Source organism: Opisthocomus hoazin, chromosome Z (genome assembly GCF_030867145.1).
Source record: "Opisthocomus hoazin isolate bOpiHoa1 chromosome Z, bOpiHoa1.hap1, whole genome shotgun sequence".
Taxonomy (NCBI): Eukaryota; Metazoa; Chordata; class Aves; order Opisthocomiformes; family Opisthocomidae; genus Opisthocomus; species Opisthocomus hoazin.
In genome coordinates, this window is record NC_134454.1 from 69,939,312 (window position 1) to 69,963,012 (window position 23,701).

The window sequence follows — 23,701 nt, forward strand, 5'->3', positions numbered from 1 at the left end:
ATAATTACCAGTCCTGTAACCTCCACTTCAGCACAGTAACAAGAATGGATGTGTTTCTACCCTTTTCCACCATCTAGAAATAGCATTTTTTTATCTCAAGCCCCTTCAGCTGAGAATCTATCTCTGTGTGAGACAGTCACAGAAAATTAAGAGTGATCTTCTAGGGAAATACCAATAAAAATCTCTCCAAGTATGGAGTGGGGAGACTTCCCTCTTGACTCTCCTCTGCTTAAACTAGGATTTTTTTTTTCTTTTTCCCAGATATTGAAGTAAAGGATGAAAGATAAGGCCTGAAATGGCATTCTGGCAGTGTTGTTATTTGTAAGATTTTTACAGTTAAACGATACTATCTGTTTCATAACTAAGCCTCTTATCCCAGAAATTTGATAGGGGGCGGGAAAGCAGATCAGAAGCCCTGGAGCCAGCTCCAGCTCTTATCCATACTACATCTGAAATAATGGTATGCTGCAGAGAATTTCCCCTGGGCGTCATCATCTCTCCAGGAGGAGACTCAAGGACTAAATGAACAGTCCTTCTCTTTTGCAAGCAAGGGAGTTTCAGAGGAGGAATAACTGACAACAGATATCCTTTCCTTGATTAAGTGTTTTGAAATTGCTCAATTCCATAGGTGTAAGTTCATTCTAGAATTAATAAGAAAATGTTAGGACTACGATTCCCTCTAAGTTGGTATCACTGATTCAGACCTAGGGCATCTTAAGTGTGCAAGGTTTACTCACATCTAGAACCTTCAAAAATCTTGCACGAAGCATGTGCATTTGGGCCCCTTTTCTCAGTCGCACCTCCATATCTATTAATTTAAATGTTAAAAATACTTGCCTCAAAGTTGGCCGTTGAATCAGAGGAAACAAGCATTAAACTACATTTCCTCCACTTTGACTGTTTTAGGGAAAAAATTTTGATGAGTAAGGGGAAGCTACCTTGTAAATAGGCCATCAATTTGGAATCGAGATCTGGGCTCTATTCCTAAATCTGTCACTGATTTATGAACTTGAGAAAAGTAAAAATGCCTTTGAGAAACTATGAAAAAAATAAGCATATAAAAAAGCATAGTATTTTTTCATTTTAAGGAGATGTTAAAAAAATGAAAATATTACATCAATACCATGCACATAAAGACTTTTTATTATGTATTACATGAGAAGACATGACAGGGAGCAGAGGAAGCAAGGAACACAAGAAGTCTGTGAGAGCAGAGAGCTTTTATATTTAATATTGCAAAGAAATACTGAAGAACAAACATAATATATTCAAGAAAGTGAAGTATTTTGAAATATTTACCTGTTTTACAGCCATTAATGTCCCCGTTCCTACATCTTGAGCTTGGTAACAGGAAGAGAAAGCTCCAAGACCAATCTGCTGACCTTTAAGCCATTCCGCGTCTTCTCTGTAATGGTGTTTTGCTTTGGTATGTCCAGGCAGGGTTTCTGGTGTCTGAGAATTGAATTCCAAATTAATTTCACATTTACTAGCATGCATCTAAAATGCAGACATTCTGCAAGGTTATAAAATATCTAAGCTTATATGCCTTTCTTCTACCTTGCAGTTCTTTGTACTGCATGTTACACATGTTTCAGCTGAGACCAGAACACCAGCGTATTCCATAATCCACATACTCCTACTGTATGAACAGAGAGCCTCCCCTGTGTTACGACTTGAAGGTGAAAGACAAGATTTAAGGACACAAATAGCAGTAAGACTTTTTTTCTATTCCTGATCTCATGTCTAATCAAGATTTTAGTCTGCACCCAAAGTAAAGTTTTCTGCTTAATTTATTTCTCCCATTTTGTGCTTCACACGTTGTTACCTCATGCAAAGGATCACAAATAAAACAGTCCTTTCTCTATTCTTATTTCTTGTGGTTTTGTCTATTTGCAAACAAGTATCTTTTTTCTGACTTCTAAAGTATCTCACACCTTCTCTCTCAAGATGTGCTGACAACAAGATCTCTTCCAACTCTCCCTTTTCTTTCACAATCCGGTATGGTTTTGTATGATTGCCGTCAAAGTAAATCAGCATTAAGAATCAGTACAGTTCTACTCCTGCTTAAAAACTTTGTTCTCATTTCCTGTCTTCCCCACTTTTACACCTTGTTCTTTGCCATTTTAAAGGTTGGTATATGACATTGTGTCTCTCTTCCAAATACCTTCTCTAATCTTATTAATAACCATGAAGCACCCTCAACAGGCAGACTGTTTATACTCCAACTCCTAAGACAGGGTACAGAGTACCTCTCTATTTCCAAAGTTACGTAAAAACGCAACAGCACTGCTTTACAAATTCAGTGAACCTTAAGACGTATGCTAAATTCCCAAATACTTACATCCTGCTGAATGATTATGATATCTTCACCATTTTCGACCTGTAGTTGGGGAATTATTGGCAGGGCATCTTGAGATGCTGACATTGCCATAGCAATAGCTAAAGCTTCCTCCTCTTCAGCTTCCATCTTTTCCTTGCATTTTTGATTATGATTTACATCATCTTTGTATGTATCATCATTTTCTGCCCGCTCAGGAGAAAGCACTGCAACTTCAGACTTGAATGTCACTGTGCCATCACTCGACGGCATGGAGGCCTCCAGTAGATCCTCAATACTGGAATTGAGCTCTGCATTAACATCCAGTCGACATTTTTCATCTACTGGTGTGAACACTGTCTCTTCACTTGGTATAACTGCACTGCTACTACTACTCCTATTGCCATCACACTGTGAAATATCATTCAGGTCAAGTGTCATACTGTTTTTTGAGGTCTCTCCCTGCTTGTTCACATCACTTGGGTTGGGTCGTGATGGCTTCGGCCTGTGTATGTGACTGGATGGCAATGGCCTGGCTTGGGTGAAAACTGGAGAAAGTTTCTCTGATTCTTTATTTTCAGAACAGTTTCTCTGAAACTGGAGAGAAAGTTTCCGCTGTGTTTGAGGAGAAGGTGAGGGGATTTTGCAGGGAACGAATCCCTGAGGTCTGAGTTTAGAGACATCTGTTACAGTGCCAGCTGGTACAGATGGGTTTGAAGGAGACAGAAGCGTTGGGAATAGTGACTGGGAATGACTGGATGAGGGAGAAGAGTTCAAACACTGACTGTGGGGCTTTCCTTTTGTTTGAATGGCTGGCTTTGGTTGCTCAGTGGTTACTGATGAAACAGGAAGTCCCACAGCAAGGCCAGCCAGAGTCTCAGAAATGTCCTCTGGACTGGCACTCTGTTTTTTATCACTTAAACCTTTCCCACTCTTCCCTGATAACTGGACAGTATTGTCAGGAGTATTACTTTCTGTAGCTTCTGGAGAGTTATCTGGCACAGGCAGCTGCAAAAAGTCCTCATGTCGACATTCCCCAGAGTGCATTTCTGCCATGCCTAGCTGGATGGCTTCTGCAATTTCCATTTCATCTGCTATTGCCATCAGACGTCGACGCATCCTTGCGTAATGACTCGAGCTCGTCATACTCAACATTTCTAACAGCTTTACAAAAACATGGGGCACTCTGGCCACCATTCTTGCTGCACTCAAAAATACTCTCCGTGATAGTTTACCAACCATTGAGTGGGAATTGTCAATTGACTGCACGGCAAAAGTTAAGAGGGACAGAAGTTTATTATACCTAAAAAAAAGAAAAGAGGTGTTTTATACACTGATATGCTCTAGTTAACTAGTGCCAAGAAAGCCATTTCAGGATAATGCATTTAGCTGTCAGTTCTGCAGCAGAAAGGAGACGTTGCTGCACTGGTGTGTCAAAATTAATTCACCTATTAGAAGCTTTTAAAAAAGGCAACCATTTACTCTCTGAAGTAAGTGCACTTTTGCATATAAATATATACTATTTGTTTACAGGAACTAGAACAACTTTTTTAAAAAAATCACCAATAGCACATTCAACTATGAAGAGTAACAGTCACACAGCAGAAGCATGTACCTGTCTACTACAGTATCAGCCTGTAAGACATCTCCACAGACAATGTGGGGATAAAATTCACCAGGAAATTCCAACAGAAGTCTGTCTATTAGACAAAGTCGCCCCAGTAGTGCTTGCCAGTTGCTAGATTCAGTTTGGGTTCCAAGAATACATTTTAAGACATAATCAACACCACCAATACCAATGGACCCTATAAAAAAAAAGTTGGTAAAATAAGGATATGTTCACAATCTAAATTCTGACCTAAATAAATATCAGAACTGTATCATATAGAAATACACATTGTGTGCCCAAATTACCCGCCTCCCAAACTGCTGAGAGATACTGTTCTCTCTTTGCTATGCTGATATTGGATAAATCCTGAATTAAACTTAAAACACTTCAGTATATTTGCTTGTAATTATAATTCAATTATATATGAAGAGCTATTGTTACCAGATTTAAGTATTTCTCTCCCAACTGCCAGCTCGCCTGCTTGGCCTTTACACATCTCCAATAGCGTTGAGACTGAAAGCTGACTTGTTCGACTATGAAATAAAAACCAAAAAATAACTCTTTTAGCAGATGCTTTGAAGGAAAAACATTCTAATAATTACATTTCAACAATCATCAGCTTGGAACTGTGTGTGGAAAATTACTTCACATCACTTCATCCCAGTACATTTCTATAATCCTCTATCTGCAAGATACCAATAGTTGTGACTTTTTTAAAAGGATACTTCCAGAAATGTGATGTCTATCACTAATAAACAAACAAAAACCCAAATAGGACCTCATCTTCTTGCAAAAACAGGTCAAATCCAAGAATCCAGCAACACAATGAACAGTTCTGTTTTCCTTTAACTTTAGGCATTTTATTGCTAGACTATTGCTGGGGCATCTCTAACTGCAGTTTCAGAAGCAGTGCTCCTCAGGAACTAAACCTAAAGAGATGAAAGTCAAGCTGGTGGACTTCTGCATCTGTGTTACAGTACAGGTGAAAGAACTGGTTGGTCTAGCAGAAGACAGGGTAGCTTAGGACAGGAAGACAAGCCCCACTCATGGCAGAAACATCAAGGGCATTCACTCAGAACAGTCATCTCCTAACACTGCACTGTGAAATAAAAAGTAGAAGTGTTATGTTAACATAACATGTATGTTAACACTTCACAGCACAGATGTACAACAGCTTTTGTTGAAGCAGGAAACATACGTGATTGGTACTTGCTGAAGGGTACTTGCTGACTGCTTAAAGCTGAGTCATGAGAATTAGACCAAAGCAGTATCAACTGAGATGGAGGGAACTGTTGATGACCTAACATCATCTTTATTTTAAGAGGGGGAAAGAGGTCTTATGCAAGCATCTAAGATCTGTAACTGCTGGAAAAATACAATCAGGTGCCTTCAAAACCTGCATCTTTCAAGACAGCAGTTTGCTGGTAGCAATTAGACTTTAACAAAAACATTATATAATTATACTTATGATCCACACATTTTATTTCACCACCAACTATAAATGGTCTCCTAGTTCCAAATACATAGCAATAAATGAAGCTTCAATACATTTCAGTAACAATCCAAAATGAGTTTGAAGTTCATGAGACACCATACCTGTTGGCATCTGCACATTTAACTAATATTGTCTCTACAACTGGCTTGAGAAGTCGCTGTAGTTTAGTCCTTTCTGCCAAAGTATGACAGGGAGTATATACCAGCATGGCTCTTAAAGTTTTCTAAGAGAAAGGAAAAAAGCAATACATTTGAAATCAAAATGAGCTACACAACTTTTTTATTCTTTTTAAAGAGTTGTAAATAGTTTTATATAAATTGCATTCAAAATATCAGTGAAATGTTCAAAGAATAAATAGCTTACTACATATCCACTGTTAGACTTATTCATATATTCTTTGAGATTGGAAAGAACCTAGTCATACAAGTACTGTTAATACTAAGCATTCCAGTAAGCATTTCCTTATACTTGGCCAGTGTTGTTCATCACCTTCAGGTAATGGTTAAAAGTTAAGTCACCAGTGACGCTCAACAACAATTAGTAGGATTCCTGACTTCATGTATCTCCTCCTTCCCCCTGCCCTTCTAAACTGAGGTAACTTCGAAATTACTAGAATACGATGAGTAAAAAACTACTTACTAAAGCAGCAACATACACTTTGTAGACAGGGTCGGCACAGACCATGGACAGCACACTGCAGCAGGATTCCACCACCACATCTCCTGAGATACTGGTCTGAGATGACCCACTAGCTGCACCCAGAGCTCCAGTACTTGTGTTGTTTCCATTGCTGCTTCCAGAATTTCCAGTGCTTTCACCATTAGCCAGTAACAGAGCCCCACTGACATCATGGGAAAGACGCCTAAGTGCCATCTCTCGTATATTCCAGTTTCGAGAAAACAAGCAGCCAACTAACTCCATTCCAAACACCTGCCAAGGAAAAAGCAATGTTACATGAGTCAAGCTAAGTAATACTGCAACCTGAGTACCCAAGAACAACAATCAGAAAAAGCAAAGAAATGTTTCTGGTGAAAAATCACCTTAACAAGCCTGACAGTAAAATGTGTCAGAAGGTAAAGTGTCTTAAAAAATAATTCTGTGATCGAAATGAAACATCATAAATGATAAGTCATTGGTTCTCCAAAAACTCTGTTAAGCAAAGTGAGAGGATGACTGTATGGATGGTTTCATTCACTCTGAATTTTAATTACTCAGTACGGAGTTTGTTTTTAGACATTGATATAAACAACCCTGAAACCAAGGTCCAGCTGTATCAGACAAAACTTACAGCAGAAATATAGGCAATACAACTTCTTTCACTTTTAAGCACGTGACCCCTGCTCAGCTGAACCCACCTCTAGACTCTAAGAGATTATTTAGGTCATTCGGCTCCTGCAGCACAATTTATGTAACAGTAAGTGCCAGCTTCGCATTTATGTGACACATGCACAACCAAAATTTATTACATAGGCCTTTAATACGAGGCCCGAGATAAGGTCCAAAACGGAAACCCCAGTTAAAACAAGACTGGAAAACATTCTCTTCTGATGCACGTTAAATACAATTTTTTCCCAATAATTATCAACCATGAAGCTGATGTGATTCAGAATAAATTTTTTAGTTGTTGATCTGACAAATCTAGCAAAACAATCCAAAATCAGTATTTACATTTGAAGCTTCTTTCACAAATTACCTGAATCCATGGGTCAGCTAAATCTTTATAGGCAGAAGGGATCTGCTGGACCCCATAATGAGTAAGGTTAAAACTGCTGTCTTGGGTTCTTCTCTGTGATCCAGCTGCAGATTGCTGCTGAGTTTGCTGCTGAACCATACGGAGAACAGAAGGATCCACAGGGCTTGGCAATTCATGACTACAGATTAACAACAAACAACATGGATTAACAAATGAAACATTCAGGATGAGAGGCAATGGCCTCAAATTGCATCAGGGGAGGTTTAGATTAGATACTAGGGAAATCTTTACTGAAAGAGTGTTCAGGCACTGGAACAGGCTGCCCAGGGAGGTGGTTGAGTCCCTATCCCTGGAGGTGTTTAAAAAACGTCTAGATGTGGCACTTCAGGATATGGTTTAGTAGGAATGGTGGTGTTAGGTGGATGGTTGGACTTGATGATCTTAGAGGCCTTTTCCAACCTATGATTCTATGATTTACTGAAGTAAATACTTCAGCATATTTAGGAACATCAACTAAGGATCCAGAAACAGATAGTTTGTTATACACAGACTGAATCCTTACCTATAGAAATCATGAGATCTCCATTTAGATCTACAAAGAGGACATATAAGAGGCTCTCTGTTTCTTCTGCATTCTTCTGCCCCTGGAACACAGCAACAGGATAATACACATACTTCAGTTTTACAGTGTATAAAACCAGAAGATGACATTATTATTTCTAAGTTTTACTGAAAAATGTTAGTTTCAGGTTAAACACTTCTGAACTGAGCCATTTGCAGCAGCCTGATAAACATGGGCATTTAAACATTTTTTTGCATGTAGAAATGCTTCAGTTTAGCATTACAATTAGTATTAAAAGTTATGAGCTGAAATGCAGTTCTTTTTGTACTTCAAACATAGGCAAGACTTTTTCAAAAGTATTAAGATATGGCAGATAGAATTTTATTTGTTAAAGAAAATAGTAATCATTTATGTACTTTATTTAATGTAGTATGTAAACATACTCTGTAATTCACTATATAATCCTAGCTGATAGCAGAAGGCTTTCATGCATTCTAATGACAAGTCACAGGGAGCTAAAAGTTTGTTCCTAGTCTTGCTCTAATTGGACATAATCTTTTCATTTGGGTAAAAGAGGTTCAAACCTCTAGCCCTGCAGTTAACTTCTTTCTCAAAGCATCAAATTACAAACTTGATTTGTGAATAATCAACAAAATGAGGCACATCAATAGCACCCAAAGGATACCAAACTCTCATGAATAGCTACCAGTCATCACTTAAGAGCAGGTTTCTGGTTTTTATTTTGAACAAATAAGAAGTCCAATGAAAACACACTAAGTTACAATACTTTTGCGTATTTAGAGTCACCACAAATTAACAAGACAAAGATGACAACATACATATTGACATGCAGTGGTGGTGTAATTTATTCCTGCAGCCATCTTCACACACAGTTAGGCTCTCTTCATCCAGCATGCCTAACAAACAAATGGGGCACATCTGCTCTTCTTCATCCTTCATACTATAAAAATAGACATTTGTGATTGTAAAAGTGGCGTATCAGAATTCATAGCAGGATTTAACCGTGAAAAAAATATTAACTTCCAGTTTGGAACAGTCACTTCTAAATAACTATAGGCTATTCATGAATCATTCTCCTAAACCTTGGTCTGTATAAGTAAGCAACCAAATTTTTAGAAGCACTGAGTACGGACAACACTTTGTTGAAATGAAAGGTAAAGTCACAAAACACATGACATCTTTTCAAATTAGGTCAGATATCAATTAGAGATTGAAAGACCCAGCTTTGGGTCCTTACATTTTTTCTCCTAGAGCTTCTTTACAAACCAGTCTTTGCTTTTTCACTTATCATTTGGTTTTGAAAGACTACGAAATTTTTGTATTTTCGAAAGATACTCAGATTTTTTTCCCATCATGCTGCTATCAGAGGGTTGAGTCATAAGGTGGTCTTTAGCCCATTGCAGAAAATAATGGCTATTACCAGAGATTTTGCCAAAAGATTATTCTAAACTTAAGCAACATGTAGTGAAACCCACAGATTTTAATCTTCCTTAATACTGTTTAAATGTGCAAAACTATTACTGCCCGTAGCAAAAACTTAAGTTATAGCTGGTGTGTCTTAAAGTCTGCAGGAACCCTGTATTTGTTCACCAACAATATATTTTTAAAATAAAATTAATTTGTATACATTGTTTCTATACATATATATTCACTTCTGTTTCCTTGTAAATGATTGACACTATTTTTTTCTTGAAAAATCCACAAAATTAAGCTGACAGTGAAAAATTCACTTCCACAGCATGTACAGAAACATAAGTACTAATCTAAAACTGACTTTTGAAGAATTATAGTAAACAAAAAATAATTTCAAGTCCCAGTAATTATCAGAACTGAGTAAACTTCTATCTCGAATCTGATGCTCAATATTCTGCAATAGTTGTATCATGCAAGATTAGACTTGCACAAAATGGCAAATTATTTCATTGAACCAGTAATGCTAGGAACTAATCACCAGGTGTACTGGCAAACAACTGAAAACTCTTTCATCCTGTCAAAAATGAGATCTCATGCAGTGAAGTTCACAATCCAGTGAAAGCAATTCTATGAAAAAAGATATTTTCCTACACAAGGTATCTACATTATAGGAACCGGCTTACCAGATACGTAGTTCCAGAGTAGCTTATTTAACTACTTTGATTATGCAATTTGTTTACACTGACACAATTTGACAATTTGGAAAAATAAGTAAAAGATGATGGAAAATAAAGGTCACAATCTGTACATCAGAATTATAAACCTGTCTGAACATACTCTCTAACTATATGCTTATTATCACAATGTAACATAGCAAGGTACTCCTTAAGTTACGCTTCACTGTGCACAAAAGAAAGCCTCAGCTTAGTTTGCCTTCTGTGGTTTGGCCTCTCTAGAGGATAACTAGTTCATCCACTAATGCACACACAAATCACCTGTTTTAAAAAAAGTAACCAATATCTTTTCAAAATTAAGGAAAAGTACACGCAAAAGCACTCAAGTAGAAGTAGTCAAGGGGGAATAAAAGACTGAAACATCACTTAAAATTGATAAATAAAGCAGCATTTAATATTGTATGAACTATAAAAATTGTAATAGTTTAATATCTCCCCTAAAATAATTTAATCACCCATTTTACATGAAGTGTTCTTTTAAATATCTGCTTATGTTTTATATATTCATTTTTTATATATGTTTACACAAAGACCAAAAATTTACCAAAGAAATTTTCAGTATACTGTCATAGGCACAAGCATTTCTCCAAAGTAAGACAAGAGAAAGAGAAAAATCATGTTTCTTCATTTGTCAACATTTGCACAAGTGCTGCATTTGAACAAATGAACACAAATAGGTTTCCAAAGTTAATACATGCTTCAGTCTTGCACTTCAAAGGTTTGTTTCTCAAATTCATAAAGGGTCAAAAAAATTCTTTTCACAACTCCACTTAACATTTTTCAAACAGAAGTTATGAAGCAAATACCTCCACTTGGTACCGTGCTGACTAATGTCTGCTTGACTCGATTGCAAATACAGAGACTTAATGTGGCTTGAAATGAAAGCAGCTTTGAACAAAAAGAATGTAAGTGATTCTAAACCTACAAAATTAGAAGAAAACTACAGAATAAAGCTTTTAATTCCTTTAGAAAAATACTAACCTGTTTTCTGAACTAGATGTAGAAGTACTAGATGATGACAATGTATGAGAATTTGACATGCGTGAGACAAACTTCTGGATGGTGTTACGAGATGGAGCTTTGATCCTCGAGCTACGCCTACTGTGATATTTCTGGAACAAACTCTCAACCTAACATCAGAAAAAGATAGCAACAGTCGTATTTATGCTATGAATAGCTTGTAATGAAAAATAATATTACTAAAGCTTAACTACTGCTAAAAAAAGATCTATTCACCTTCACAATAATGCATTAGCTGTAGCAGCAGCAGAAATTTCAGAAGTCTTGCTAATAAATAGATCACAAGAAACACTTTACAACAAAAGCTTATTTGCTTATTAAAAATACTAGCTTTAAGTATACACACAATTACTTCTGTTGTACCTCATTCTGTTTACCTTTCAGCTAATCAAATATACAAATTTAAATAGAAAATCCAAGATTTAAATCACTCTCTAAACTACAGCTCTCTACTAATTCTTTAGTTCTGTCTTCTATTTGCAGCGTTTTTTCTACTTACAGAGCTCCTGAGACTGAATTAAAGACGTAATTAGAAACATACATTCTTCTGCTTTGAAACACAACAGTTTTCAGCATTTTCAAGATAAAGTCCTAAACACTTATACCTGCAGCTCATTTCAGATCTGCCATTAGATCTATTAGAAATTGATTACCTCAAAGTTCTTCAGTGTCTTTCTCCAGAGCATTGGGTCTGAGGGTTCAAGCTGGAATACTCGCAGCATAACAAACAGCAGATGAATACAAAATGTCCCACGGCCACAGCTACAAGTCTACAAAGAAAAGTATATGCTAAGGCTCTACTGAACTGACAATTACATAGATAGTTTTTCCACATTACAGTGCATCGTAGAACACATGCTACCCCCCCCCAAAGTAGTTTATGCAAAAAAATTCATATATACGCATAAATATATTCTTATGTGGCCTTACAGATAATGTGAATTCCCAAAATATTATTCATATTATATATTCAGGAATATATATGGAAAATATACAGGAAAACAGACAATTACTACAACAGTTTTCAACTAACTCTTTTTCCCCACTTTTACATTTTTTTATAATAAACTGAAACTATTGCAATGCTTCACACTAGAAGGAATTTATGTATATAATTATCGTATATCCATAACATGACAGCAAACTTAAATGAGATGCTTCTGTTTACTCAAAACCCTAGATGCTCCTCAATGCAGCACCACATCAGTATTGTGAAAGTCTATGAAAAGGACCTCATTGTGGGTATTTACGAAATTATCACACCATTAAAGGAACTGTCATGTGCTTGTCATTTATATACATCCCGTGAACAGAGGACTGAAGTTTTTCAGAGTGAGACACCAGGACAATGAAGTGGCTAAATTTTAGCCAAAAATACTTCAGATATATAACTCAGAGCCACTTCTAGGAATGAGAAAGACAGGGCAACAGTAATTACTTCCAAACTAGAGTTGCTTGTTTTGTTTTTTCCAAAAGAGAAACTTTAGACAAAACTAATACTTGCTACATATTTGACAAAATACAAGCTAATCATTACACTACATGAGCACAGATTACAACTTTTAAACATTACTTTATAGAACCGTTATCATGGGTTGGCAATTGGTCTAATTTGGTTTTGAACAGTTTTCAAGTTTTTTGAACAGTAATAAAAGATACAGACAACACAAAAATGTTCTCTACCTGAGGCCCAATAAACACTCTGTATTTATTATCAGGGCTGTCTCCTCCAATTAAGAAAGAGTTGGGTCCTATCTGCTGCAGCAAGTACAGCCTGGCTCGCATAACTTTGTTGACACGACGATTTGTTTCCTCAGGGCTGTATGGAGAGAAGCCATCAGGAGACGGGGCTCGTCGAGGTGGTGTTATTCGTCCACTCTGAAACTACATAAGTGGTTCCATCACAAGCATTTCCAGGACAACAGTAAGTTTAATTAGGTGTTGATTTTTTAAGTATTTGTTTGGTTCTCCTCCTGCCCCAAAGGACATAGAATAAGGGAGTCCCCAAAATCTGAAACTACTACAACCTGCTCAGACTGTATGACTTCAAAAGGATTACTTTTCTTACATGCTTAGAACTCCAGCACAGAAGAAAACCTGAAATTTTATATAACTGAAATTGTCTGACATTATGACAGAAAATCAGTCTTAAACTGCTTCTATTTTCAAGTCTTCATTGGTTGCCTTACCATATTACTAGTGAATTAGTAAGTATGATTCGATCAGAAGACAATCACAGACTTGTGAATCAATACAGGAAATTACTATATAAGGTTGCAATGCTACTATAGTTAATAAATGAAGAAATCCTACGACTACAGTTTATAACAGGGAATCTAAGGTCAATGAAGAGCAAAAGTTTAAGAAATTACGAAGAAAAAGGATACAGCCTCTTCTCCTTCACACAATTAAGCCAACTTTCAGCTCAGGATGTTTTGTTTTGTTCCCCCATAATCAAAAATTCAATGGCCTAAATCTTCTATTAAAATTGTGTTTATTTCTAACCTTACGAGATACATTAATGTCTCTGTCCAATTTCAAATCTTCTGCTTTGATTTGTATGTACTTTGTATTTTATGTTGTGATGCAGGTTATAATTGACTCACTGTCCATCAGTTAAGTAAAAGATAGCCTGAACCGCTAAGACTTTTCATATGAAAGGTTAATATGAAACACAGAAAAACCATCAAGTAAAAATGGATCAAAGGCTAAATTAGATAGTTTGGTGGGTTGTTGTGGGGTTTTTTGTTTGGTTGGTTTTTTTAACCTTTCAGTTTCTCTTGTCAAGAGGAAAGGAGCTGTGCTGCCATGCTGTACCTTGGGACAGTCGTCCCTAATTCAGAGGAATGGCAGTACATATTTTAATTGATTTTGGAAATCTTGTTTAGATCAATGGGACAATAAAAGCATTTAGATCTTACTCTAATTGCACTGTGAAGCTGTAGACAAGTCAACTGAAGCTTAACTGTGGATGAGCACTGTTACAGCAAGCAAACCTGTTAGACACTATTGCTCAAGACTTTATACTCTTGATCTTCTTTAATGAAGCCAGTTACTATCCCTCAAAACATTCTAATCCAGACCTTCTCAAATGTAACAATAGAAATTAACATGCACACAGCTAAATCTTCCCTGATCTGTACATAAAGATCAGTTCTGGAATAGAGGATCAATAATCACATACCAGTAACACTTCCCCGTAAGAATCTTACTCCAGCCAACAACCCTATCCCCAACGGACTATACCTGCCTGGAGAACCGACATGCAAAACTACAGGAAAAAACCAAACTTCTAGCACCTCTTTGTGCCAATGAAGCTAAGAGAACATACAGGTCTACATGACTCAGTATCTGTATTTCTTCATTTATCTCCTAGAAATAAAAATTGAAAGCAGAAGTGAATTAAAACCAAAACACACACCTAAAAGTAGAGAATAAAATTCCACACATGAGAAACATAACATGAGATATGCTTTGCATATCTCACTCAAGTGATACCTTGTCATAACCCCATTGTATCCGCATCTTGCCCTACACAGGGAGGATTATATACACAAAAGATTGCAGAATATAGCGAAATCAAAAATTAAATCACAGCTTGCAACTTACAGGCACCGGAGATACCCGTTTTCGTCTAACGCCCGGTGATTCAGATTTAACTGTCCTAGAAGATGAGGAGGAGGAGCTACTAGGAGAAGGACTACGTCTTCCTTTCTGTGTAGGTGAAGCAGCAGTGCTTTGTCCTTCAGCTTGAGGTTCTAGAGAGAGTTTGTTCATTTCCAATCCATCTCCTTTCCCGAGGATAGGTTTCACCACCTTGCAGGAATTAAACCACACGTTAGAATTACAAATCGATCATCTTACACTAAAGCAAAACAAATTAATCAAAACTTGTTTTTATTATACAATTAAGCCATTATCCAGACATCTAAAGTCTGCATATTCCCTAAGTTCTAATATTAACATCTAATTATTAACATCTAATAGGAGTTATCTTGTTAATCTACAGGCAACCCAAAAGCAAGAGCCTTTTTTCCTCTCCATTTGTGCCACTTATGTTAGTTGTGGCAGCAACCGATTTGATTCTCAAAGTACTTCTGTAATTGTCATTCATGGTATCTCAAGGGAGAGCAGTTCCCCTAATTGGACAGTAGGAGCCAAAAGAATATTTTTCTGCAGGCATTGTCTGCTTAAGAGCTATAACACTGGATCCATCTGCTGCAAATAGTAAGTACCACTTGAGAAACACTAGGGTTGCTATTTCTACAGCACAACACTTGTTGCAAAGTCAAAATTACTTTAAACCTGGAGGCAACGCAGCAAAATTAAGGTGTGTTGCACCCTATAAGAACCACATCTGGGTTTTCTGCCTGCCATACAAGTCAAATAGCTACACACCTGCTACCCAAGCTAATCACTCTGCATAGTGCTGCACTACACAAATAGACATGGGCTCAAGCAGAGTGAGTACATACACCTCTAATGCAGTGCTTTGTTGCACGAACACTGAATTTTGACACTGGAATATTTCAAGACAACTTTCAGCTGCCTGCCTCTCAGACCCACATAATGCATGAGAAGAGTAAGGCCCTTGGGGAATCGAATTAAAAGCAGTCACAGCAGGCAGATTCAGTTTTAATTCTACATTTCTCCATGTCTTAGAGGCTTGACACAAAGCTGGAAGAAGCTCCAAGTAACACTTCAGATTAACAGAGCAGACTTCTCCTAGAAAGGTCTCTGATCTAGGCAAAATTGGAAAGGGCTTTCCCTGCTCAGGGTATGAGGAGGAAGAGACATCCAGACTCAGTGCCTTTCTACCTGATGATTTGGACTGCATCCACAAGGTCAAACACTATTTTAAACTGAAGCATTTAACTCATCCAACTGAGGCTATCCCGCTATACAGAAATCCATTTCAGTTTCAGCAGGCTACAGGGAGAACCAGACAATAAGGAGGTTGTGGTCTAGCACTTAGGCACTGAATAAGAGAAGAAAAATCTGCATTTAGAGTCTTGATCTGAGCACTGCTCATTTTACTTTAGGCAGCCACTCTATTTAATGTATTGCAAACCTGAAATTTTCAGAAACCTTTGTTGCTATTGTTTTTAAATGTCCTGCTATCTGATTATGAAAGTAAACAGGAAAAAGGAGAAGTATAAAAAGCAGTGCAGCCTTTTTTTCCTCCTGTTGATTACAGTAATGCTTTTTCTTTCCTGGAAGGTCAGAATGCAAATTTGTGTGCTTACGGACAAACCACAGTTAGCAGCTGCTAGTACCTGAAAACATTTAAAATGTAAAATGGTACTAACTGAGAATCTGGAGCATCAAAAATTGTATTAAAAAACTCAGAAACCTGAAGAGAAGTGGACTCAGAGGAGAAACACTTTCAGGCTATGCAGTAACCAACATGCATTTAAAAATTTTTAAAGTAAGAACTGTTTTGTGTTATTTGACTCTTTGACATATTGCTTTTTTGGTGCACTTGTAAGTATTTTCAATGTTCTTTCTCATGACAGAAAGTTACCTACAGAACCTTCCCATTTCTGTTCTAGGAAGGCTGTCCCCAAACACTTATTTAATGCAACAGATGATCTTAACTTTAAATTAGCAGTCCCATCAAGTGGTACACGGGATTCACACCAACCAATGCAACGACACTTATAGCTAACTAATGGTTATGAAAACAGAATTGTAATCATGCATAAGAAATTTCAGAAGTGGTTTTAAGAAACTGCAGGCAGATCAAAGTTGAGCCATTCATACAAAAGCATTACCCAAAAGGCTAATAGAATAGTCTGGCAGCCAAACTTTAGCAGAATTGGGAGTTGCGTGAAGAAGTTACTCAGTTTTGGTTTTTCCTGGTTCCAGTAAGACTGCAGTTTGTTTTCTCATTTAGCAAAAATTCCATGCATATCTGTGCACAGAATAGACCACTTCAAAATTTTCAAACAAAGCAAAACTGAAGTCCTGAAACCCCTAAGAATCAAGGGAGTACAGAACACTATAATGCAGTTTTGCATCAAACTTAAGTTTTTACATAAGCAACAGGAGCTAGTTTTGTTGTTTACATTAGAGGGCAGTGTTGTCATAGTATTATTTTATAACACACAAAGCAGCAGCACAGCTATATGCCTTTTTCTTAAAAATAAAGCTTAACAAATTGCGTACATTTCAGAAAGCGACAGTTTCCTGTTAAGCAACTCACAAAAAAATGAACAAGGGGACCATAACTAAAAGTATGCAAATTGTTGAGAAAAAGTGGTTTCTAACAGAAAGAAATTTAACGTATTTTCATCTGTAATAGCTGTACAGATACTGCCCTTCCATCAGTGCCACTTACTACAGGGCCTCTCCTGCTTCTTCTTTCCAGCCATTCATGCTTCCAGGCTGGCATACACGTCGCCTTGAGTTTCTCCCGAATCATGCGCTCTTCTGGGCGGTCATCCATCTTCTGCAACCCCCTGAGGGTTTCTTTATTCTCCATGTCACGACTACAGCAAAGAAAAAAAAAAAAAGTCATAAACACAAGGAATTTTAGTGAAAGTATAATACCACAGCATTCTTAAGCTTTGTGCCATCTCATTCTCCCTCTCCTTACAACGCAGCTGCTAAAACACGACTTCCAACTGGCTGCAGCAAGCCTTTGAAGAGTTATGGCTAATTTGCTAGTCTGCCATGTGCAGCATAGCTGTTTTGAGGGCTATTTCTTTAAAACGTGTGTACTTCCTGTAACACTGGACAGCCAAAAAAAGAAAGGCCTTGTCAAATATTAAACCAATACAAAAACTACCCTGCGTCATGACATTCACCAAAGGTTTCACAGGTGTTGTGATGGTTCACGCGTTCCTTGGTAATTCAAAGCTTACAATCTCTGTTTTAAAACAATTTACAAAACGAATATCAATTAATGGTGAAAATTTTCTATCTTCATAGGATGCACAAGCATGAAACTATGTATGTACTACCTCTTCCTACACATGAACTCTTCCTCAAAAAAGAAGCTTGTAAACTAATACACAGTAAATATGTTTAAACTAGACACAGAAGTTAACGAAAGTAAGGCTAGTGGCCTTGAGAGTTGCTTTCTGAGTGACTGATGACTCAAAAGCTCTTCAAGTCAGCTACAGTTATAGCAAAATTCACAGCAAGTTCCTATCTGTAAAATGAAACTGTAATCCATCTGGGCTTGTACTTTATTTACCTACAGCAAAGTAGTTGCTTGTGATTGCTGGCAACAACAAAAAAGCAAAAAATATTGTCAGACCCCAAAAAACAAATATGAACAGTCTGGAAGATTTCCTGATTCTGTTGAGCTATCTGTTAAGTCACCACGCAACCCACATTCTTAAGCAGCAGCACATGATCCCCACCCATATTCTTGAAGTTAGCTGTCTTTAAAAACAAGCAAGTTCATTAAGCTAATGAAATTTTACTTGAAAAACAAAATCACAACTGAAAGTGGAAGATGAGGTTACATGATAATTAGGTTACAACCGCTGCTTTCATGTCTGCAGTCTTCAGCTTCTGAAACCTTTAGCTATGCAGTTAAAACTACATTTATGTAATGTATGATGACCTACAACATATTCCCTGTAACATTCATTGCAATAGGATGGTATTAAAATTACAATTCCTATCTTCACCAGCAATGTATTACTAAGGTTCATTTATCACACACCCCTACTTAGAAAAATGAATAGTTTTATCTGATCAGAAGGAGTACTCCTGTTATTTTTCCCCCCCTCTCATTGTAGAGACAAAGGAAGCAAAGTATTCCGAGGCAGGAAATAACTCTTCCTGTTCAGTGCTCAAATGTAATACGCAGATGGATACTGTAAAGAAAATACAATTTCTTTCAAGCAACATCAAAGCTTACTGTTAATAACCAATTTTAGATGCTCAGAACTGTGTCTAGCAATTAAATACTTTAAAATGTTTATAAATAGAAACACTATCTACCTAAGGATGTTTTTTTCAGAGGTTAAGCATTAATGCTTGCTTAACTTCAAAACTAATGCAACTGACATAAAAATTATTTTTGTTCCAGCGTTCAATTCCACATTATTGCTTTCTGGAAACAGAGACAAAAAATTTAGTGAGAATTCATGAAAAGCAAAGATATTGTAGCAGCGGGTAGAGTCCAAATGGAGAACGTGCCTTAAGGTTTAAAACAGCAGAAAAACTGTTGTATAAGAAGAGTCACATTTATATTCTCTCCTCAGTCAAAAAAGTCAGTTCAAAGACAAAAATCTTTGCACAAGAACAGTACCGCTCCAAAATAATATAGGTGCAAGTTAAAAATACAGTTACTCTGGTTTTTATATTAGTTATTTCATAGCATGAATTATCTCAGTTGGACGAATACTTTGTACACAAGACAGAAAACACATCCCATCAGGGAAAGAATGACACAGTATTTCATTTGTTCATATAACCATGATTAACTTCCCAACTGATATAAAAAAGTCTTTTAGAGGCCTTTGGACTTGAATTCAGGAACAATGTAATACAACAGTGGAGGCTTCACAATCTCTGTTTGTTCTCTAAAAAGCAGAAGCAACTATCTTCCTCCCATGTGACAGCTAAACCAATCTACTCTCGCCTGCACAAAGAACTCTTGTGCTTTTCCTCCACGCAGGTGGGAAAGGCCAACCAAGCCTGAAAGCTTTTACTTAGTAAACTATAGTTACCTTTTCACAGAATTTAAGTATTATGTGCATTTTTACAGAACACAGTTTCTGAAGTGCTCAAGAGAATTTCATATTTTAACTCAAGCTTGGCTAAAATATTTATTAAATATTCTTATACTGTTGGGTCTGTAGAATAAAAATATTTTTCCTGTGACTGCACAATGCTCCTGCATACTGCAGGATGTCCTCATTTTGTGGCGCTGAAGCTGCAGGGGTTTTCTTATTGTTCTTATTATGTTTTTAACCTAAAGCAAACCCCCTCATATATTCCAGGCAAGCTGAAGTTTTCCTACATGACAATGGCTAGGTCACCAGTCTCCATATCGCTCTACCTCAGCACAAAATCAAAATAATAAATCCAGAGCATATTCCACCGAGGACTTGAACCTGCAGGGTACAGAGCATTCTCATCTTCATACAGCAAAACCTACTCATGAGTCACAGTAACGATGTGCTTAAGTGACTGCCAGGTGGTGCTTTATTTGAACAGCAGTGACAAAGCTAAGGAGCAGACCAAAAAACAAACCTCGGAGAACATGCCAGTTTGGACCAGGGAGCCTGGCATTTCTCAGCAGCCCACCCCTCTGCTTCATCATGAAGCAAAGATTTTGCTCTTAAATGTTTCAGCTTTTCAGGAATCAAGCAAAAAAAAGATTAGGCTTTTTTCCAGATAAATTTTAACTCTTAAAACTTTGCCATCCCCACCCCCCCAAACAATGGCAGCATAAAGGATCTTTTAAATTATTTTTATTAGTAGTTTTAAATCAACAGACATCAGCTCCTGTACTGTTAGCGAAGAAATTCCAAATAAATTGATCCAAATTGTAATTCTGAAGCACTGAGCAAGCCTAAGAGTATGACTACAACCACTTTTTAATGCCTAAACTCAGTGGTCTGCACATTAATAACTACATTATTCACTTCGGATTATTTGCTTCACAGTCTATGAAACTAAATACAATAAGATTAATGTACGGCATACAGTAAGATTAATGTATGGCACGGAAACAGCCTATTGCAACATCTTGTGCAACAGAGGAAGCAAAACACTGTCCTTTGTTTCTGTGTCTTAATTTTGAAGACTTGCGAACAGTAACTGGAGTGTTAGATTATTAGTAACTTGCTCTCTATGGATCAATGATTCAATGTTTTAAAGCAAGGCATGCAATACATGTGTTATTTAGCAAACTACTGTGAAATACGCAAGCAAGATTTGCTTCTGAATAGCTCAGCAAATTTAATATTAATTATCTGCAAGTATTTTTCTTACAAAGGGCATATAATGGTATGCGAAAGCTGAATTGTAGCTCCAATTCATTTTCCTGTGCTTTTAACTGTTTCTAAACATTAAGATGTCTTGGCTTCCCTGCTATTTTATTTGTGCAAACAGCTTTATCCAGTAGCCACACTGGACCAGATTTTATTAGCAGCAGGAAAACAGGAAAAAGGCAAGTTCAGGAAAGAGTCAGTTCACCAAGAGAAGGGAAGCTCTGTCTGCTATCCACAAATACCCAATCACGGGGAGAAAAAAAAAAAGTTATTAGCTACTACGAGGGGTTTGTTCTGGTTTTGTTTTTTTGTTGTTGTTGTTGTTTTGGGTTTTTTGGGGTTGTTTTTTGTGGGGGTTTTTTTGGGGTTTTTTTTTTTTTTCCACATTTGTCTGAAGCAAGTTAGCAGAGGTAGCTTGCATATCAACAGTGGTCAAACTATGGGGAACCACAGAAAACATCCATGAACAAAACTGGTCACACCGCAGCTCTATCAGAACAATCAACGCATTTAACAACAGGTTGTGAGGAGAAGAGGCTGAGGTTTGATGGAAAAGCACTGAATGAGAAGGAACAAATATGGAAGAAATTACATATCCTGCTCTGTGCAAGTGCCACATATGGTCATAACCAACATAGGGGGCGAGCTTAGATGGGATGTATTGAGCTCATTTTGGTGACCTTAAGCAAGAATTAAGAATATGGGCATCCAGCTACCTGCAACCCAAGCCTCAACAGGTCCCAAACACACTGGGATAGTCAGCTGGAGCAGTGCTCAGTGTGGGGAGCAGGGACAAAAGGGTTAGCCATTCCCTGGACTGAGAAGGTCAGCTATTGGTGTTTTAGATAACTTCTTGCCACTAACAGCTCCAGTAGTGCTCGTAGTTTCATTTTTGCCGTGAAGTGTTTTTAATGACATGAAGATCAGGTAGAACTCCAGATCAAGATGGGCAAACCACGATCTGTCCTCCTGTCAGTCTCCCATTCCTTCTCCCCCTGATCCACTACTGCTGGCATCTATCATCTAACCATTTGTGTCCATCCTAACAAAGCAATAGATCAGGTATGCCACATTCTATTAAAATTAAAAACTTAACAAGGAACATTCTCAACGTGGTACTAAACTGCCACTTACAGACAGCACTGAACACAGTACTTCATAGAGACTAATGAATCTGTCTTTCTGAAACAGTTACAGGGATATTAGCCGAATGTTATGCAAGTGTGTAATTAAGTTCCATTCTTCCGTTAGAGTACCTAACAAACACAAAGGGGAAAACAATCACCATATTTCTTTTTTCTAGCTGACTTAGCTTCTCCAATAGCTCTTCACCATCTTCCCTTCAGAATAAAACAGGTTCTTTTCATCTGGCCAACACACCATCCACTGAGGCTCACAAGGAGTATCTACCGAGTGGTACTCTACATCCACTGCTCGTCTTTCACTCACATTAAAAAATTGCCACTTTCTTATGTAATTTAGATGAATGCATTCTGCATTGGAAGCACCCTTCTATTTACCTCAAATGAGCTTGTATCTTCTACATTCATTTTGAAACATGCTTTTAAAAGTATAAATACATTTATATGTTATAAAAATACAGAAAGCACGTAAATGATACCCACGAGTAATGAAACAGAGAAACATAACATCCAGCAGGTTCCTGTGGAACCTCTGCTGCCCTGGGGATCCCAGGCTGCACTGTGAGAGCCCCTGTTGCAAAACACCACCAGGTGACAGCCACTGCATCTTGACATGAAAGTAGTTTTAGAAGCTAAAACATCTCCCATTTCTTTCAACACTGTTCAGTAAAAGGGAAACAAACCTGTACAGAATGTCAAAACACGAAAGAAAAATCATTCTGTTATTTGCATCAAACGAGAGCTACTGAGCCTACACCTCTACTAGTTTGATAATAATCATTATTTAGTCCCAGTTTGATAAATCCCTTGCTTTTTCTCCCTGTAAAGTCATTTTATTAAGCATCTCTCCTGGAGACTGGTATGTCAAAAAGTGCATTTGTCAAAAAGAATATTTCACTGCTAACGGGACAATATTCACAACCAAAGCTCTAACTCCACAGACTAAGCCATCACCTTCAATGGAACCTCAGAGGCCCTGGACAAGAAGTATCATCCCCTTGGTGATACAGGCTCAAATCTCTGACAATGGATGCCTCCAGTTACAGAAGTAAAATACCTGTCTGGATTTTCTAGCTCCTATGAAGTAAAATCCACCTACTTGAAATATGCAAAACATTGATTGGATTGCTTGCTCTGAAGCCACCTACCCATGCTTTGAGACTTTGGCACTATTCAGCAGCTGCTGAAAATAAGTCCTCTCACAAAACAAGGCAAGAAATATCTGCCTCTGCAAGAGATGCTTGCTGCAAAGCTAATGAAATGGGCTTCTCTCTTCTGTATATTTCCTAAAAAGGTTAGCAGTCGTCTAAAAAGTATTGCAAAAGCTCCTAGGGCTCTGTAACCCTCCTGCTGTTATTTAGTCTCCCCATACCAACTCAGATGCATCAAGGTATACACATGCTGTGGTACTCTCAAGATGCAAACTTAGCAGGTACATTACACGATCTCTCACACTCCCCATTTCCATACTAAAAGGTTTGCAGAGGGAATCTAGTATTTTATCTCTACAAAACCAAAAGTTTATGCCATTACTGAGCAGAGTTTCTAGAAATTACAGGAAGTAGACAACTTATACTGATATATGAGACCCAAAGCTACTAAAAATTGTGCAGCTTAATTGTTTTCATAATTTTATGTGTTTGCACTAATGTATCTGAAGTGTGATAATACAGCTTGGACAACAATTTGTAAATTTATTACTGTATGACAAACTTCAGTATCCCAACAGAGAAAAG

General features: G+C 37.4%; 1 protein-coding gene across 2 annotated transcripts in view; it reads right to left on the minus strand.

Moving 5' to 3' along the window:
* Positions 1 to 23,701, minus strand: part of MAP3K1 (mitogen-activated protein kinase kinase kinase 1) — a 70,201-nt gene that overhangs the window by 8,434 nt on the left and 38,066 nt on the right. For both annotated transcript variants that reach the window (XM_075411151.1, XM_075411152.1), the window contains exons 2-15: positions 17,205 to 17,355; positions 14,474 to 14,680; positions 12,548 to 12,748; positions 11,518 to 11,634; positions 10,826 to 10,974; positions 8,516 to 8,637; positions 7,677 to 7,758; positions 7,115 to 7,292; positions 6,061 to 6,351; positions 5,523 to 5,644; positions 4,368 to 4,459; positions 3,933 to 4,122; positions 2,342 to 3,620; positions 1,300 to 1,452 (exon numbers count right to left, since the gene is read on the minus strand). In XM_075411151.1, coding sequence (XP_075267266.1) covers positions 1,300 to 1,452; positions 2,342 to 3,620; positions 3,933 to 4,122; positions 4,368 to 4,459; positions 5,523 to 5,644; positions 6,061 to 6,351; positions 7,115 to 7,292; positions 7,677 to 7,758; positions 8,516 to 8,637; positions 10,826 to 10,974; positions 11,518 to 11,634; positions 12,548 to 12,748; positions 14,474 to 14,680; positions 17,205 to 17,355 — 3,334 coding nt within the window. The remainder of the gene's footprint in view (positions 1 to 1,299; positions 1,453 to 2,341; positions 3,621 to 3,932; positions 4,123 to 4,367; positions 4,460 to 5,522; positions 5,645 to 6,060; positions 6,352 to 7,114; positions 7,293 to 7,676; positions 7,759 to 8,515; positions 8,638 to 10,825; positions 10,975 to 11,517; positions 11,635 to 12,547; positions 12,749 to 14,473; positions 14,681 to 17,204; positions 17,356 to 23,701) is intronic.